The sequence below is a fragment of the Leptonotus elevatus genome, chromosome 4 (genome assembly GCF_054856555.1).
Source record: "Leptonotus elevatus isolate MCC_2025b chromosome 4, RoL_Lele_1.0, whole genome shotgun sequence".
NCBI lineage: Eukaryota > Metazoa > Chordata > Actinopteri > Syngnathiformes > Syngnathidae > Leptonotus > Leptonotus elevatus.
Genome location: NC_141242.1, coordinates 15947007 through 15965045, shown reverse-complemented (window position 1 = coordinate 15965045; position 18039 = coordinate 15947007). Strand labels below are relative to the sequence as shown.

Genomic DNA, 18039 nt, shown 5'->3' with positions numbered 1-18039 from the left:
GTGAGGCTTTACATTTGAAACGAAAGTGTTTTCACGCCGTGTGAGCAGACAACTTTATGCAGCTGAGTGACGCAATCGAAGATTCACCTCCCTACCCATTAGCCAGTAACTCAGTTGCAGTTGAAATTGTAGCCGGAAGGGAGCTGCTGCGTCAAACCGATTTCTAACTTAAAGACACGCTAATGTAAGTAAATATGATTTTCCCTGTGGCTGAAGCTAGTTGATTTGAAAAAAAAAAGAAAAGAAGACGTTTGATTTAGCATGGGTTAACCAGTTAGCATTTGACCGAAGTACGTAGCTACTGTTACTGTAGTTTATTTTATGCTTTAGCTAAAGCTAACCAAGGTAGCTTGTAATAGCATTATAGCCACCATAGCTCATGTTTTGAGGAAGGTTGTTAGTTAAAACTTAGTGTATTTGTTGGCAAATATTTGCGCCCATTACTTCACTTTTCTGGTAAATGTTTTAGAACGCCGTCAGAGCGAAAGGTGTGTTTGACCAACTTTTTAACGCGCCCGTACGTAAATCCATCTCTCCTCAGCAAAGTGATGGATGATCTGACCAAGTTGGCCAGCGAGCAAAACGCCACTTTGGTGTTGTTGAGCTTTCTCCAGGCGGACTGCAGTAACGTGCAGTACAACAAGGCTGTTTGCGCTTTGGGCAAAGAGCTCAAAAAAACTTGGAGGAGCAGTTGCGAAGAAGAATTCGGAGTCATCGAATGCGACAGCCATCTGCCCACGACCATCGGTTCTTCCGACGACATAGAGCCGGCAGTGGAGCATTACTGGCCTGGTGAGTACACGTCGCGTTCTGTACTCGAGTAGCAATAAAGAAACTGTACTTGAGGGGATACTTGACTTATTTAGCCATTTTCAGCAGTAAAAAGTTATTTTGTCTATAATTAATTTGATGGCTTAATTTTCGATGTACAAATAACACCTTTAAAAACACATGTTGCCACTTCTGTCTTCTAAAGCTGAGCTGCGATTGGTTATTACCTGAGCAACTGTGATGTAATTTTCAGTCGACAGCAAGTGACAAAATGGCCGCCCTCTGAGATGGAGAAAACAGGTGGATTTTGCTGATTAATTCATATTCCACAAACACTATACTTATCAGAATGCCATGTTTAGAGTCGTGGGGGTCCATACAACATATCATTGTAAAGATTTTGTTTTAGGTTGACTTTCCCTTTAAGAGGAACAGCACTTCCTCCGAGCTTAATCGTAACCAAGAAAAGAAAAAAACGCCCTAGTGTGTGTGTGTGTGTGTGTGTGTGTGTGTGTGTGTGTGTGTGTGTGTGTGTGTGTGTGTGTGTGTTTGTCTGTTTATTACTACTGCTGTACTTTGGGCTGTTGTATGTCTTGAAAGTAATAACTAGATTTTTCAATGTATATATTAATATCTACTATATGCAGTCGTACACAGAAAATAAATGTGTACTATGTGCAGCGTTGTGCACCACTAAATACACTCCAGAAATAATGTATTATTTTGACATACCACACTGACCAAAGTATAGCATCTGATATACTTTAAACCTGAACAGCTTTGATACAATTCTTAATTAACTATTTTATATTATAGACCACAGGTTGGATTGCTAACTCACCACTGGAAGGCTGAAGCTGAGAGTTGAACCCCAAACTTCACAACTGAATGCGTGTGAACCACTACATCACCATGCTGTCCTGACGTGTTTTATTTTTATTTTTATGAATATATAAGCTTTTAATAGTCATCCATATGAGTTGTTGACATTCTTAGCATTCACACTCATAGGATTTGAATGACGCAAGAGCCAGCTGACTAAGCAATGTCAAATGGATTGAGCACAGACGCATATTTGTCACTACCTGTAGGTGGGGAAGGCGAAGTAAGAGCCCTGCAGGAGGTCGCAGCCAAGCTGAGAGAAATTGCCACCCAACTTGAGCAGAGTGTTGTGGACCAGGCTGCCCGAAACCTGCGCAGAAATGTCATGTCCTCACCGAGTGAAGTGAGTCTGCTTTGAAGACGCTCACCACACGGGTGCAAAACTCTATGCACAATCCACAGAGCTCCAATTCACCTGCTACAAAGATACAGTAAACCCCTATTTGCAAGGGGTGGGGACTAAGCCCTTCCACACATGGCGGGAAAAATTACTGATTCAAATGTTTATAATTGTAAACTCGCAAAACACTTTAGTAATGAATTTTATTTCTAATGTTGGTATGATCAGATCCCTACTTTTTGCCACCACTGCTCCACTTCTGTTGTGACATGAAGCAAAAGAAAAAGCAAAGTTGAAAAACTGAAAGTCTCACAAGGTTCTTTCAACATTTTGGTTTTAATTCCAAGTTTTGAGGCATATTTTTCTTGACCTCTGGCTTTGGCAGTTTGAGTCACAGTATACGGTAAAAACCTTGATTTATCACACCTGTAAAGTGATGGAAACATTTTGAACCGTATCTCAAACGTGCTAGACTGGTGAATGAGCTCCGAAACACTTTTAGAGGCTTATTTTATTCATGCAGCTCCGATGTTGAGATTCAAATGTGTAAAAATGTACGCAAGGGTCTACTCGGCTCCAAGAAACTTATACTGTAGATTAAGATGGTCATGTCCCAAAAAGCGTCATTTGCTGACCCGACTGTTTCGTTTCGCAGCAGTGGCTGGATCTCCTCAAAACCGAGGTGCAGAGGGCCATGACGCAAGGAGTGGGCCTGGAGCACCTGGCCCAGGAGAGGGTCATGGTGGCCCTCAGCCTCACCCTGGTGAAGCAGGTATGTGAACACACCCCACAACTGCTGAGAGATCTCTTCAACACTACGCTGCAGTACATCAGCCCCCCGCGAGCAAGGTGACTTGAAGTGGGAGGGATGAGAGGGAATAACTGTGAAACGTTTGCTGAAGGGAAAAAAAAAAGGAATGTTAAACCACTTTTCAGGCACAAGCCATGTTCATGTACTGTTTTTGAACGTTAGTCTTATTTTGAAAAACAGAAATGCAAAGCTTAAGTTATGCTGTGTGTAACGTTTGTCACATGCTATTTTGAGTTAAATTTTGGTTCATGTAAAATGGGAAAAAAGTACTGTATGCATTCAATCACCTCTGCCTTGTAAAAATGTCTAAATAAATGTTTTTTTTGGAATCACACTGTCACAAAACGATGATCACTTTATTCTCAAGTACTGCGCTCTAGGAAATGCAGTTTGATGGGAGCTTTTTGGACATTCTCTTGCTTTTTATGCTCAACATCTGTGCTTTGATATCAAACTTGGTCGTTGCTAATTATATGTAGACCTCACCAAACAACGTATCTTCCTGTAGTTTAAAACGGTGTTACCATTATTCCAAACCTAGACTGAATAAGAACGCATACATAAAAGATAGCAGAGAAAAATGACAATAGTTGAGAAAATGGCATTAATGTGGATTTTCACGTGGCAAGTTTATTTATACTGCAGCAAATATGTTTGCTAAATTAACTGTCATTTATTTCTACTTAAAAAAATATTTTCGTATGTGTGCTGCAGCTTTCTCAATGACGATGTAACCAATGATTGAAGAAACTTTCGAGTATGACTTTACTAAATATAGTACATTTAGAAGTGACAGCAGTGGTACAATACATTAGGACAAACACTAGGGAGAATCACATGGCACACGTAATGATGAATAGGGGTGAAAAAAACAAAACCATGACAGTTTGGTTTAAAGATCAGGGGAGCGGAGTGCACTCATTTATTTCCCTTTTCTGTGCTTGCATGTGCTGAATGGGTCGGAGGCATTGCCCTCAAATGGATGATGGTTTCAAATGTGACCTCAGATGACAAATGTCTCTCTTCAGTGTCCTAAATCATTTGATTTCTTCCACACCATCATTTCATGTGTGGTCTCATCCCCTGAGAAGAAAACAACGTCTATACTACTTCCTCCTAAAGCTTATGACGCCATACGCCATCACAGCAGTGAGGAGCACCAGGGCAGCTCCTCCGTACAGCAGAACTTGGAGCTCTGATGCCGGATCTGCCTCCACCAGGGGCTCCTCGGTGACGTGCACAGGGGTCTCTGGAACCGGGGTTGCAGCTGGCGGTACATCCGGCTCGCTCAGGGACTCTGGCTCATGCTGGGGAGGCACAGGTACAGGTTCTAATTGTGCTTCAGAGGGGTCTTCAAGCTCTTCGGCGTGGGCCCGCTTTGCCGGAGATGGTGGCGCAGCCTCGGCAGGCACAGGAAAAGCGGCCCTTTCCGGCTCAGGCTCTGCTTCTACTACAGGAAGAAGTAAGGGTGCCGCAGGTTGCGGTTCAAGTGGAGGGGGAGCAGCAGTTTCTGGGACTGGAAGAAGAAGCACTGGTTCTAACGAGATAAGGGAAGGTTCTGTTGACGAGCTAAGTGGAGTTTCTATTACAACAGGCTCCTCTAGTGAAATCAGGGAGGCGGGTTCCTCCAGGGTCACAGGAGCAACGGGAATCTGGCTCTGAATTTCCTCCCTGAGCTGGGCAAGCTCACTCTCTGTACCCAAGACACTCATCATGCTCTCCTCTATCGCAGCGCTTTCACCGCCTTCCTCCAGCAGCTCGGCTTCCTCGCGCTCCACGTGGACAATGTCAGAGTTGGAAGAGTTGTTTTCGCTGCGCTCCTCCGCCAGAGCTGCGCCCTCGTTGCTGTCCAGGCTCTTGATATCTTCGGGGTCCATGGCGCACACCTGTGCCCACGACTCGTGGCCGGCCAGCGACACGGGTAAGCTCTCCGTCTGCCAGGAGCTGTGCCCGCTGCTATTGTCACCCGTGCACAGCAGAGATGACAGCGGGCTCAGCTGGTCGGGCGCCTGCTCCCCCGACAGGATGTAGATGTCGTTGCTGTCTTCGGCGATGGCGACGCCTCGCTCGTCTTCTGAACCGAGGCCAAATAGTTCACCCTGCGGAGGACACAGTGTGGTGAGTGTACTGTGGTATAGAAGGGAACGAAAATGTCACTAAGATCTCGGCTTACAGTACCTCTGAACGAGTCTACTTGGGAATCAGCACATTTTTAAAACCAAAATATATAAATACTCTCACGCAAGTTTGCAACCTAATGTACAGCATATTTATTCACTCATTCCACCCATTAATATTGTCAACAAGAAAGAGGATTTAGGCATTTGTGAGCTGGATATTCCATCGGGAACACCGATAACTCACCTTGAAGTTTGGATATACTCGCTGTACAAGCAGCATGAATATATCAATATGTTTATCATTGTATATTAGGGGTGTTAGAAAAAATTCTTGAATCGATATGCGCCCGAATCAATTTTTTTATGGGACTATTCAACAAAACGTCTTACTTAGGGTTAGGATTCACACATAAAGCATGGAAGAATGTAATATTAATGGAACATTAAGCCTTAATATTTTATTTCAGTGCTGTTCAAACATGAAACAGACTGCAACCTGTTTGTTTAATGCAGTGGCTCAGTCATAAGCCTGAATTTTCAGATAAATAAATACATTTTCATACAAATCTTACAGTGTACATGTACAAGTTTACTGATTAGTATTTTTTAAATTTGAGTACAAAAATGTTATCGCAATAATCAAGTTATAGATTCGTATCTGGATTAATCGAATCGAATCGTGAACTATGAATTGTGATACGAATTGAATCGTCAGGTACGAGGCAATTCACACCCTTATTGCATATGTATAGTTGTAAAACTGCACTGAATCATCCCATAGGTGCCCCTCTCAAAAGAAAACGACAGTGACATAAAAACAAAAACATAAAATACTAATCAAATTATTCTATATCACTCCACAGCAAAAATTGTAGTGTAAAAATGACAGGGTTACATTTTTGGGAGTTGATCTGAACTGGGCACAAATCAATCTGGCCATTGCCAGGCTACAAGTCAGGAGCTCATCACGTGTTTGTACAGAAAGACAGGCAGAAATGCTGATGCAACGCACGTCATGCTATCTGCAAAGTCATTCGTTTGCATGACATGCTGTCTAACTGCTGGGAATCCCTGCCTCCTCTTCATGATGCGGTGACTCATCTGAGGACATCTTGAAGGTATTATTGGACATTTACAGCAAACAGGCAAGTTAGTACCAAGTGGAAACTATTAACGACGCAACAAAAATTATTCAGAAAAAAACATTATTAAAAATATTCATTATGGCTTCATCAAATCCCCCCCCCCTCCCCTCCCCTCCCCTCCCCCCCAACAAACACACAATGCTGTTGAATGCGGCAGCTGCACCATTCAAGAGAGAGATTAAATCTAATAGCCACAACCGTTATCCAACATTGGCTTTCTCTATAAGCTGATTTGCATGAACGAGTGCTTTACAAAAAAAAACCTGCACCATCAGGATACAGACTCGCTATCATCCGGATTGAAGGGGACAGCGCTGTCATGCGGTGTTAAATCCACACGAGTTTGCTTGGTCATGGAGTTCAAGAGAAAAGAAAATCCATATTACCAATCAGTACACCAGGGGGCAGTGAAGGGAAATGAAAACGACACAACAATTGCCAAAGAAATTATATGTGATTTCTAAATGCATTATTCACACATGTGTAATTTGTTTTCTATGGCTTTTTGTAGTTCCAAAAAAGCAGAAGTAAAGAAAAAGTGTGAGGATGACCGTAAAGTATTTAAAAAAAAAAAAAAAATCTTTAAAGCAGAAGTGGGAGTAGCTTTCAAGTGGACATTTGTAGACGATAGCGATTGTGCCACGCAGAAGGTACAAAACAGGAGTTGAAGGTTGACCAGCACTTCAACCTCTTAAGGTCCACTGTGCATAGTAAACGCTCTCGAGTGGATTTGAGCAGCATAGGGATGATGTTGGCCCAATCGGATTCTTCATATGATGCTTTGTAGCACCTTATAATGTAATACAACTTAAACTTAACCAATCAAAAATGTAATAACACCCAATGTCATAATTTCACCAATAATAATGGAAAAAAAAATGCTGACTCATACTATAACATTTCCACTGATAATGCAACACCTTACATTATTGTGGATTTATTAAATTTTCAGGTGGGTCTATTTTTCCCCTCAAAACTGATCATGTAAAACTTGACAGATAATGTCATGTTTATTTTCAGTCCAAATTTATACATTTTGTGTTTGAGAATCCAAGACATTCACAGCAAAAATTGAAGTGTTAAAAGTTTGGTGTTAAATGTTTCAGAGTTGATTTCAACCCCCAAAGTTTATTTTTTAACACCGTCTGATTTAATTAGAGGCCAGTGTTGGCATTATTTGACAGAGTTCAATTAGTGTTAAACCATCTTCTGCAGAGTTAATGATTCATGAAAGTAAGCTCCGCCCTCTTGATTAGAACTGCTCTGCCGCAAAGACTTCTGGGATTTGATATAATATATATAGTTCTTAGTTTAAAAAATGTTTGAATACAAAGAGGTAAGCTATTATTTACCACACTAATCATCATAATTTTTATGATATTACATTATAGAGTGCTTGCTACATGCCTTAACCTCATTGAGAAATGGCAAAGTTATAATGAGCAATTATAAAGTGGTTAGAAATAACCACTGTGTTCATGCTTGACTCACCATTTACGCAATAATGAATACCAACTAAACGAGGAACACAGAAGACAAGTAACATCTCACTTAATCCATTTCAAAATGAACATAGTCGCGCTATTCATGTTCCACCGTTCTCCACCCATGCCTGAAGACACGGTTAAGCCGCACAATATAAACAACACATTCTCCCCATCTCATTAGGTTACACAATATTGCGGGTCACTAATAAACTTCACAACATAATTTTCCATCTATCATAATTAATTAGTAAACGGTAACATAAATGAGACTAATACATAGTGTAAGCTTAATATTGAATGCCCCTGAAGATGAAAAAAAATTGAAGCTGAGCTAAAATTTTCTGGAGAAATATGGCTGATGTTACATAAGACATCTTGGGAGATTATAAGAGACTGCACTTATTTTTTTGTGCAGTTTTTGTTCTGCAAAAAAAAAAAAGTATCAATGGCAACGGAGAAAAGTTTGATGAGAACTGAAAATGGAATTGAACAACCAAAAGAGATACACACCTTTTTTGTACCTTCAATATGGCAAAAATTAAAATACATGAACATGACTAATGCAAAATCAACGGTTTCTTTCAAACAACTCCCAGCCACACCTTCACTCTTCTCTGTACAGTGTTACACCTTATAAAACGGTCAGTAGTATTTAGTTAATTTTATTACACAGCAATACAGTATAGTACATTAGGGGTGGAAATCTTTGAATGTCTCTCGATTCAATTCGATTCAGATTTTTGGGTGTGCGATTCGATTCAGAATCTATTTTCGCTTAAGAACGCTTTTTGATTAAAAATGATTTTTGCTTCAATTTATAGATGTTCAAGAAATCGTAATGATCTACTCCAGCCTGACTCGTTAATGCTAAGCGGCACTTTTATCACTCAAAAGAACGACTCCACGCAAAAAAAAAACTTTTATTGGAACAACTTGATCGTGACTTTTTCCTTCTACTCTCGAATGTGGCTACAACTTAACAGTGTATCAGACCGCGTGGAACCACACAGCCCTTAAGTGGCCAAATCGGGTACAACATGCACAGTGCTCCCAATAAAGGCACACACAAACAAAAGAAATACAGTATAAAATATATTTTTTTAAAAATCGATTTTGGGACATTTAAAATCGATTCTGAATCGTACTCAATGAGAATCGCGATTCTTATGAGAATCGATTTTTTGGGGCACACCCCTAATTTACATTTTATAACTGATGAGAATTTTAAACTTGTTCAAAGGTTTTATAATACTCAACTTTTTTGATTCCCATTACTTTGAACAAGCAATATGTATGCTCCAAAACCCGAACGTGAGCAGTCTTGTCAATGTCAACCGAAATACATAGAGGAGAGAAATATTACAAGTGGGCCATTCTAATCCCTTGTGATGATGTTTCTACAGGATTGTGAGAGCTATTTTTGTATGGCGGCCAGTCAGGCACTCTGCTCTATTCCAGATTGGTGTTGATGTCGAGACATGGCGATGATGCACATATTTCACACATGGGCTGGCAAGATGGAACTTGCATAACAGAGGGAGAGTACAGTGGCAGTGTGCAGGACGCGGTGGAACGTGTCGTGACAGGGGCCGAGCCAAACCCATTACAGATTCTCGTCCTGGCAACATTTGGTTCCAAACAGCAGTTGGACATAATGTGCCACCTTCAAATTCCAGAATGTCACTGCATTACAGTCACGCGAACTGTCACATGAAAAGGCTGATGTGCCGTTTTGACTGCAAGCACACAGACCAACAAATAGAAGACAGAGAGCAAACAAAGTACGAAGAGGATGAGCTTGAAGGTCACAGGTCTCGGCATCGACATTTTGTAACAATATAAAATCCCACAACCTCTTGCGAGGCCATTTTCTTGCCCATCCTTACATGTCCTCCCCCTCTCGCGTGCCGTGCCCCTGGCTGTGCTCTGCTCATTGGCGACTACTGGTTTTGTTCCAGCCAAATGAAGTGTACACCAAATTCAGGTCAGAATAATCGGCATTGTATTCTGAAACGAGTAACGACGCCATACTGATCATCCAATCGCCTGCATTTCTCACAACGCGAACAAGGGCAACTTAATATTATACAATAAAAAGAACAGGCCCAGTTTTGTGTGTAAAAATTAATTGTGAACTACAGCATATCTGTTTATCGACTTTAACAATAAGATGCTTAGTGCACATTTTTCGCCAATTAGAATAATTTGTTTTGTATTTCTAACCAAAACTGTACAAAAATGGTATGTCATTTGTAAGTGGTAAATGACGTAATTATTATTTTTAAACCTCATAAAGATGAAAATCTATACTTTTGGTATACAAATGATAAAACGTTCCATCATTCTCTTTGGACCTAATGGCGCAATTTAAAAACACCGACAGAACAAAGACAAAAGCAGAAAATCATACCGGAGCTCCAAAATCTTTAAGATGGATGCTAGCAGAGTAAGCTATCATAGAATAACGCCTAAAGAAAGCACATCCTACCTGAGTGCAAAGTCTGCAAACTTCCTGCTTTTCACTTCGCTCAATATAGATGAAGGAGTAGTGGAGAAAAGCCCGATGGAGAGATGCCGATTTCACGTTACTCTTGCTGCCACAAAGCTACTTTCCCTCCCCTCCAATCATCAAGCCTGTGCACTGGCGGCCGCCTCCTTTCTCTTCACCCCTCCGTTGCTGATCCTGCCCCACCACATCATCTGTTCATCGCCTGTGACATAACACCGGCCGAGCACACCGTGTTCTCATTTTCATAGCAAAGGTCACAACAATGAGTTAATATGGACGACAGCGGGGTTTAATGTGTCAAATGTCATGACGTCAGCGTGACCTTATTCAGAGGGAGGTTATATATATATATATATATATATTCAATCTTAAGACGGAGCTATAAAATGCCGAAGGATGTAAAATATTGCACGGGTAAGCATTTTCACATCTTTTCTTCTGAGGGCAAATCAATCAGAACATGACCTCAAATTCATTAGTCAAGAGGACCATTGCAAGTTTGTAGAACGTACAACTATTTTGCTATGTAAGTAGAGTATGTACTTAAATATACTTACTAGAGTGCCCATTTAAATGATGAGATTTTGTTCAGCTGACCACTAGGTCTGTGAAAGTGGCTCACTGACGCCCTCCTCTGTTCATTCAAAGTATGTTAGGTGTACAGTACTGTCAAAATATATTCAAAATGATTATAACTCCTTAAAAACATTGTCGTAACATTGAGTTGAGGAGTGGAGTGGTAGTGGTCATGCTCGTCCCCGTGGACATTCAGTGTTAGCGTACGACACAATTGGGATGGACAAAGATTAAAAATCCAGGAGGCCGGCTTTGAGCACAGCCCAAACTCCCGCTCGGGCTCCAAGAAAACTGAACAATAAATCAAAGAGTTTATTTGAGTGCACGTACTTGAACGTGCACCATGCATGAGCTTGGTACAGAGGCTGTAGTTAGTAGTACACTTTAGGCCAAAGGTGGCAGTCACAAGTAAAAAAGTGACAAACTCCACAAAGCACCTTTAACTTATATCATTAATGTCAACTTTACTTTTATTGTCTGTGATAAATTAAGTGAGTCTTTTATATATATATATATAAATATAATCGATTCGGCAATATATCGCGATATTACAGCACGCAATTCTCGAATCGATTCGATATGCGGCAAACTCGATTTTTAAACATCAATTTTTTTATGGGAATATTCAACAAAACGTCTCACTTTGGGTTAGGATTCACACATTAAGCATGGAAGAATGTTATATTAATGGAACATTAAGCCTTAATATTTTATTTCAGGGCTGTTCAAACATGAAACAGACTGCAACCTGAATTTTCAGATAAATAAATACATTTTCATACAAATTTTACAGTGTACATGTACAAGTTAACTGATGAGCATTTTCTAAATTTGAGTAAGAAAAATCGCAATAATCAATTTATAGAATTGTATCGGGATTAATCGGTATTGAATCGAATCGTGACCTATAAATCGCGATATGAATCGAATCGCCAGGTACTAGGCAATTCACACCCCTAATATATATATATATATTTATTTATTTATATTCTCTCTATTTTATTGATCTCTTTTTATGTGTATACATTTATGTAAGAATATTTAAATATGTCTATTCTGAATGGCATATGGAGTCAATTAAAGCTCAGAGTACAGAAACTCGAAACCCATGGCACATCTACAACTGCCTCAAACAACAAAGCGTATGTAGGAATGGGGGGGGGGGGCTGTTGGTTTGCATTATTGTCAATGTGCTATATCACGTGTTCTCCAAGCACTTTGTGACAACTGTGGCTGTTTTGAAAGCGCTATCTCAATAAAGATGACTTGACTCACATATCCCCCTTGCTGTCGGATGTATTCACCCTGAGCCTCCTCGAGGAAGCGCACCCCGAGATGAAGCAGGGTTGACACAGGGTGATCTTCACTTTGTAAAGCCTGAAGCAGCAACAAAGGCACAAGCACCTGAGATACAAAAGAGGAAGTGGTACATCAGCAACAACGAAGGGGAAGTACAAACGAAGGAGGGTGGGTGTAAAAATAAGTAAAGGAATAAGAGGAACAGAGGAAGCTAAATGAGGAAAAGGGTTTAGGATAGGGAGTGGAGAAAGTAGTAAGAAAGCAGTACAGGGGGAGCAAAAGACGAAATAATACATATGGAGATGGAGAAAAGCTGCAAAGAAGGTGGTACAAAAAGAATAAAGTATTGTTGCAACTTTTTCATTTTCAATAAAAACGCGTGTGATACGGAGAAGTAAAAGCTCACCTTGCTCCACCCTTCCTGCGTGCGTGTCAACAGGTCCAGCGTTGTATGTCGGAATCTCTCAAACTCTAGAGGTCTAAAACATGGACAGGAAAAATCATGAAATGCTTCAACTGTAATATCTCATGGGTAGAGGTGTTCATTTCTTTTCATGCAGATTTTAAACACATTTGGCCATGCCGTCTTAATTCTACAGCACCAGAAAAAGTGTAAATGTGTGCATAATTAATAGTGGGAAAATGAATAGAAATTGATCAAAAGGTAGAGTTTTCTCAGCGCTGCACACCACGTTGACAGCGTAAAACAAACTGACCCCGCGAGAAGCGTGCGTATGGCTTCTCTCAGGTGTGCGTCCAGCTCTCGGGCCAGGCGCTCTCCCAGCTCAGCGAGACAGTCTTCAATCGATGTCTCGGGATTGGCTGGGGTGAACACCAAGGACGTGCGGCGGTCGAAGCCTGTGCTGGAAAAGGCTGGGAAAACAACGAGAATGAAAGCTCGGGCAAAAACATGGCAACAAAGTGACAGTAAAAAAATAAAATAAAATAAAAAAAAGAGTGCGAAAACAACCATAGCTTCAATTAAGAGCAATTTTAGTGCAAGTGTGAGCTACTTACAAGCATCAATTTCATCTTCAAGTCGTCTTAGCTCTTCTTCTACTTGCTCTTGAACACTGCTGGCATGCTCGCTCTCTGACTCGCCTGAAATTACATTTGAAAGACACGATTTATTTCTAGCCTAATAGCACAATTGCCCAAGTTAATTTTAACTTCCTGTCCCAATATCAAGAAAAGAAATAGCAATAAGCTAGCTAGAAATGATGACTTTTCTTTATGTCTGTGTAGATTTTCTACTCCAGTTTTCTCCCACATTCCAAGAACATGTTGTAAATTGTCATTAAGTGTGAATGTGAAAGTGAATGGTCGTTTGTTTATACTGTGTGCCCTCTGATTGGCTGGCGACCAGTCCAGGGTGTACTCTGCTTTTCGCCCTAAAATGGCTATGGTACACCCACCACTTTAAGTCATTCACTGCCATTGACGGCTATAAACGTCAAAAATTAATTTGAACTATTTATATTTAACATTTTTTTCCACTTTTAACAAGAGTAAGAAAATGTACATTGAGAACAGGTATACAATTTGTGATTAATCGTGAGTTAACTAGTGAAGTCATGCGATTAATTACAATTTTAAAAAAAATCGCCCGACGAGATGATTATTAAAAATTAGGGGCGTCAGGCGATTAAAAATTTTACTCGTAATTAATCGCATAATTTCAATAGTTAACTCACGATTAATCACACATTTTATATCTGTTGTACAATTTTTAAAAAAATCGAGGTTTTCATACTCTTGTTAACAAAAGTAGAACAAAAAAACGTTTAACTAATAGAAATAGTTAGAATGCTTTTTTGACGTCTATAACCGTCAATGGCAGTGAGTGAGTTAATGAAAATAAGCAGCAAAGAAGATGGATGCAACGATGCATGGAACTCATGAAAAAATAATCCCGTTTGGGGGGGGGGGAATCAATTTGAACCAAACATAGTGGTTAAGTTTTCATTTCCTGTAAAACTGTGTTGAGTTAGAAGTCCAACTTCGGGGGAAATGCTTTTACTCGCATGATATTTCATGTGCTTGTGACTATGACTCATGTCGGAATAGAATCAAAATGGCATGCATTCTTTCATGGGATACGTCACCAACTATCACTCCAAGTTTCACTTTATATAGGATAGCTTTTACATCATTCTTTTTCAATAAACCTGTACAGTTAATAACGATTCTTATACGATAGCTTGACTTGGGAACAGATTTGTTTTCTGTCTACATTATTTATTAGGAACATTTTCTAAATACAAACAAAAAGGAGGTCAACCATTGTTTGCGCTGCAGCTCCGAGGGATCTGTTGGACTTCTAAAAATGTTGGTGCTTTACTAATGATACATTTTTTTGTTCATGTGAAACATTGCATTGTAGAATTATTTGCAAAGTATTGACATTCACCAAAAATGCTGCAGCAGTTGCTTTGATTTGCAGCTTTTAGTTTCCCAACATGTTGCTGAACATAAAATCACAAGATGAAAAATGTGCCCTCACATTACATACGCACAAGGCACGCACGCAGAGCTCTCACGCCCTGAGTGAAATATTTCTAAGATTCAGTCTACACAGATGAATCACGCAAGGTACACACAACAAATGACTCAACGTCTACTCGGCAGGGAGCAAAATCTTTTATATTCAATTACAATGTAGAAATTCTGTATAAACGGTCAAGTATGCATTTAATAAAGAAAAATAGGAGCTTTTTTTTGTTTTGTCTTTAGTCATTTGCATTTCCATGAAAATAGCCACTTGTCTATTGGTGACAGCAACGTTAAACTGAGAAAATACAAAATACAATCAAAACGAGTCGCCTTGCCCACACGGTCCCTCTCTGTTGCTTGTGCACGAATACCCAGAGAGTCACTGTTGTCTTTTGCTGTTGGCTTGGTGCTGTTTCAGCATTCAATCATGCCAGCTACAAGGCTTCGCTCCATTAATGTGTGAGTGATCCTACGGTGATTACACATGACAAGCTGTCAGTAACGGGACCAGGTCATGCGGAAAGCAGGGATCAGACACTCCTCTGCCTGACCACACCCACGCGACAACTGTGGGGACAGGAAATACTGAAAATTCTTTCTTTACGTGCGCACTGTTTGCTTTCATCCAACACAATGTGACTTGAGCATTACTTTCCAACACTGTTGTAGTGTTGTTGTCCATTTATACAAACCTTTCCCCAAACGTAATTAAGAAGTCAAATATAATTTATTGATCAGCAAGCACATCTTTTCTTGCTAAAGTTCTTTTGATTCAGGTTTACTGTAATACATTCAGTTTAAAAGAGTCTGTTGTCTTTTTCATCATTCGTTCGATAAGCTAACAATACAAGTTTGGCTCACAGAACAGGAAGCAACCACATTCCTTAAATATGCAATAGACGTAATCAGTCATGGCCGACGTTTTGGCAGTCATGCACATTTTGTAAAGCACCAACTTTAAGCATTTTCAAGAATATTTAAACAACTACTCTATTATATAGTGGAAAAACAAGTTGGAAAACAGACAAAAAGTCAATGTAAGCATTTATAATGTTGTCTGTTCCCTGGCATACAAATTATTTGGTGCAAACTGCACATTACAACAAAATACACAGAGAATGTTAATCAAAAGGATTAACATTTATATTTTTCTTGTAGCCTGCACGCCACCCCACCTCCGTTTTGCGTGGAAAACTCATTGAATGTTCATCAGCAATTTTTGAAGATTTTTTTTCCGTTCAATAGCCCCCATGTATTCCAATAAGTCTCTATTATACATGCATTTTTTGCTATTCACAGGCCAGCCATAAATAGCGCAGAACGGCTGTACTATTTCCTAAAGCAGCTTTAAATCGTTGATTGACTTATTGAGAGGTATTCCTTTAAATGTATTATTATAACGTCAGGCATAGGGAACCCTGCTCCTCGAGAGCCAATGTCCTGCCTGTTTTCAATATCTCCCTTCTCCAACACAGCTGACTCAAATGATCAACTCATCAGCAAGCTGTGTAGAAGCCTGATAACGATCTTGTTCATCAAATCAGGTGTGTTGGCAAGGGAGCCATTGGAAACAGGCAGGACAGTGACCAGGGTTTCCTACCCCTGTTGTAAGTACTGGTAAATACTTTGGTGCATTACCGGCGGTGGCCAATAAGTGGCGGTAATGCACCGAAAGTATTTGCCGACCGCCAAAAGAAAAAGAAGAAAAAGTAGTCATCTATATTACCGCTAGTGGCCACCTTCTTTATAGCATGCTAAAGAATGTAGCGGTTTGACGGTTATACACCAAAAGTATTTACAAACCACCAACTGAAATTAGAAGAAGAAATGGAAGAATACACAGTACAAATGTGGAATATATAGACGTTGTTTGCGTCCCTCATACTGCCTGTGGTTATTTGTGCTAGCGTTAGTGAATTAGACGCTGTTCATAATCTCATTTGCATAGAGGTGGGCAAATTCTCCACCAAATATATATGCATACTACCTCATTTAAATACATGCAAAAAATACCGGCGCACAATCTAGTTGGCAGCGCAATTAGAAATGAATTTCTCCATCTGCGCGTGCTTTATGGATTAGACGCTCCCGGATTGCCACGCAAAAGCCACGCAAACCTTTACCGGATTTGGCCCTTTGAGTTTCAACCGTTTCCTAAGGGTCCGAGTGAAGCAGTGCATGAATGGAGCGTATTTCCGAACCCATGATATAAAAAATTAAGAATGTCCAATGTTTTTCCAAAGGCACAAACTTTGCAAAAACACACGCAAAACCATATTTGAATGGTTTATTGAAAACTTTTATGCATTTATTATAGTATTTTACCCCGGAAGGGGAAATTTGATTTTGCAAATAATCTTAAATAAATACAAACCAAAATAATAAATAATCGATGGGAACACTGAATTTGGAATCAATGTGTTTCAAGTTCACGGTCAATATGTTTGTTGACATGTACTTAAGTAGGCAACTGAGCATGCAGACAGGTGGCTTCAGATCTTGAATAGTTGTGCGTGAAGTGTAAGGTGCACATCACACATTGTTGATGCACGACAATTGCATGTTTTCTCTCACCTTCGGCTGCAGTGAGCGCGGCATGCCGTCTACCAGCAGGCAGCCGTCCCAGGTAGGTGAGCACAATGTACTTGGTTTCATAATGGAAATCCTTAGGCACAGTGGCAGCAATTGGGGGAGAAAGAGGAAGGGTGGAGCCTGAGGTAGCCATGGATCAGAGGTGTGTCAGACTCCCAAGGCACATATGTTCTTACAGTCAGAGTAGGCCACCCCACCTAAAGTTAGGAAGAGGCAGAATTTTGGAGTTGAGTGGAAGCACCCATTCACACAATATGAAATGCATATCAATATAAAAATGTGTGACTGGCCAGAGAACAGCTGTTAGGTGTACATGAATAACTTTCTTAAGTGAATATATTTGGTACCACATTCACATGCCCATGTGGCAAAGAGCAACACTGGGATTATAAACTGACATTTTTGGTGATGCCAATTACATTCCATAAATTAAAGTACAGACAAACTATTTTAAAAAGTCAGACAGTGGATATGAATATTTTAAATATTACCCAAAGTGGCAAATTACACAGGTGTCTTAAACAGTGGGGAAAGTAATTTTTTAGTTCGGCGGGTCATCTTCAAACCCCGACACACACATGCAACAGCCACAAAAACGTTTTGCTAGCGTAACGTTACATATTCGGTTGCAAAGTCAAACAACCTGACTTTGATTGAAATGAAGCCCAATGAAGGACGCACCTACCGTCCTTGATAAAGGCAGCCCGGTGCTGACAAACGAGAGGCCGAAGGGAAACTATGCAACACTCGTGCAGCTTAGATTTAGCACGAAAGGGAGAAGCCAATATAGACAGGCAGCAGTGTGCGACTGCGTTAGGAGCGACCACAAGCCAGCGAAAGTGGAATACCAGTATTTATTTTTCGACCTTCAGAATAAAATCATACTAGAGCGTTATTATGTACTATCCGAAGGTTTAAATGAGAAATTATGCATTTTTGCATATTTTAAACTTATTTATTATATATGAAAAATCGGCGCGGTAACATTGGTCAAGCTTTACTTTTTCACACTTT

The 18039-nt window shown here is 40.1% G+C and overlaps 2 protein-coding genes across 3 annotated transcripts; one reads left to right on the top strand and one right to left on the bottom strand.

Annotated features, from left to right (window-relative positions):
* The first annotated feature begins 20 nt into the window (after positions 1-20).
* On the top strand, positions 21-3138 carry bida (BH3 interacting domain death agonist). The gene is made up of 4 exons (XM_086074734.1): positions 21-184; positions 542-792; positions 1863-1996; positions 2649-3138. The coding sequence occupies exons 2-4, from the start codon at positions 549-551 to the stop codon at positions 2844-2846; spliced, it is 576 nt and encodes a 191-aa protein (XP_085930860.1). The 5' UTR covers positions 21-184; positions 542-548; the 3' UTR covers positions 2847-3138.
* A 276-nt stretch (positions 3139-3414) lies between these two features.
* On the bottom strand, positions 3415-17857 carry bcl2l13 (BCL2 like 13). 2 transcript variants are annotated; one of them, XM_086074730.1, is made up of 7 exons: positions 17711-17857; positions 17008-17222; positions 12958-13041; positions 12657-12813; positions 12347-12419; positions 11917-12045; positions 3415-4903 (listed from the first exon to the last, which is right to left on the bottom strand). In XM_086074730.1, the coding sequence occupies exons 2-7, from the start codon at positions 17156-17158 to the stop codon at positions 3911-3913; spliced, it is 1587 nt and encodes a 528-aa protein (XP_085930856.1). In that variant the 5' UTR covers positions 17159-17222; positions 17711-17857; the 3' UTR covers positions 3415-3910. The 2 variants fall into 2 exon arrangements, with proteins under 2 accessions (XP_085930856.1, XP_085930857.1); XM_086074731.1 differs by having other exon boundaries at positions 17707-17850.
* Positions 17858-18039: the final 182 nt, after the last annotated feature.

Coding starts and splice junctions, on each gene's coding strand:
- bida (XM_086074734.1), top strand. CDS start 549: ATGGATGATCTGACCAAGTTGGCCAGCGAGCAAAACGCCACTTTGGTG. Junction 793..1,862: donor AGTGGAGCATTACTGGCCTG/GTGAGTACACGT, acceptor CACTACCTGTAG/GTGGGGAAGGCGAAGTAAGA. Junction 1,997..2,648: donor TCATGTCCTCACCGAGTGAA/GTGAGTCTGCTT, acceptor TTCGTTTCGCAG/CAGTGGCTGGATCTCCTCAA.
- bcl2l13 (XM_086074730.1), bottom strand. CDS start 17,158: ATGGCTACCTCAGGCTCCACCCTTCCTCTTTCTCCCCCAATTGCTGCC. Junction 12,420..12,656: donor ATACGCACGCTTCTCGCGGG/GTCAGTTTGTTT, acceptor TCCATGTTTTAG/ACCTCTAGAGTTTGAGAGAT. Junction 4,904..11,916: donor TCCGACAGCAAGGGGGATAT/GTGAGTCAAGTC, acceptor TGTCCTCCGCAG/GGTGAACTATTTGGCCTCGG.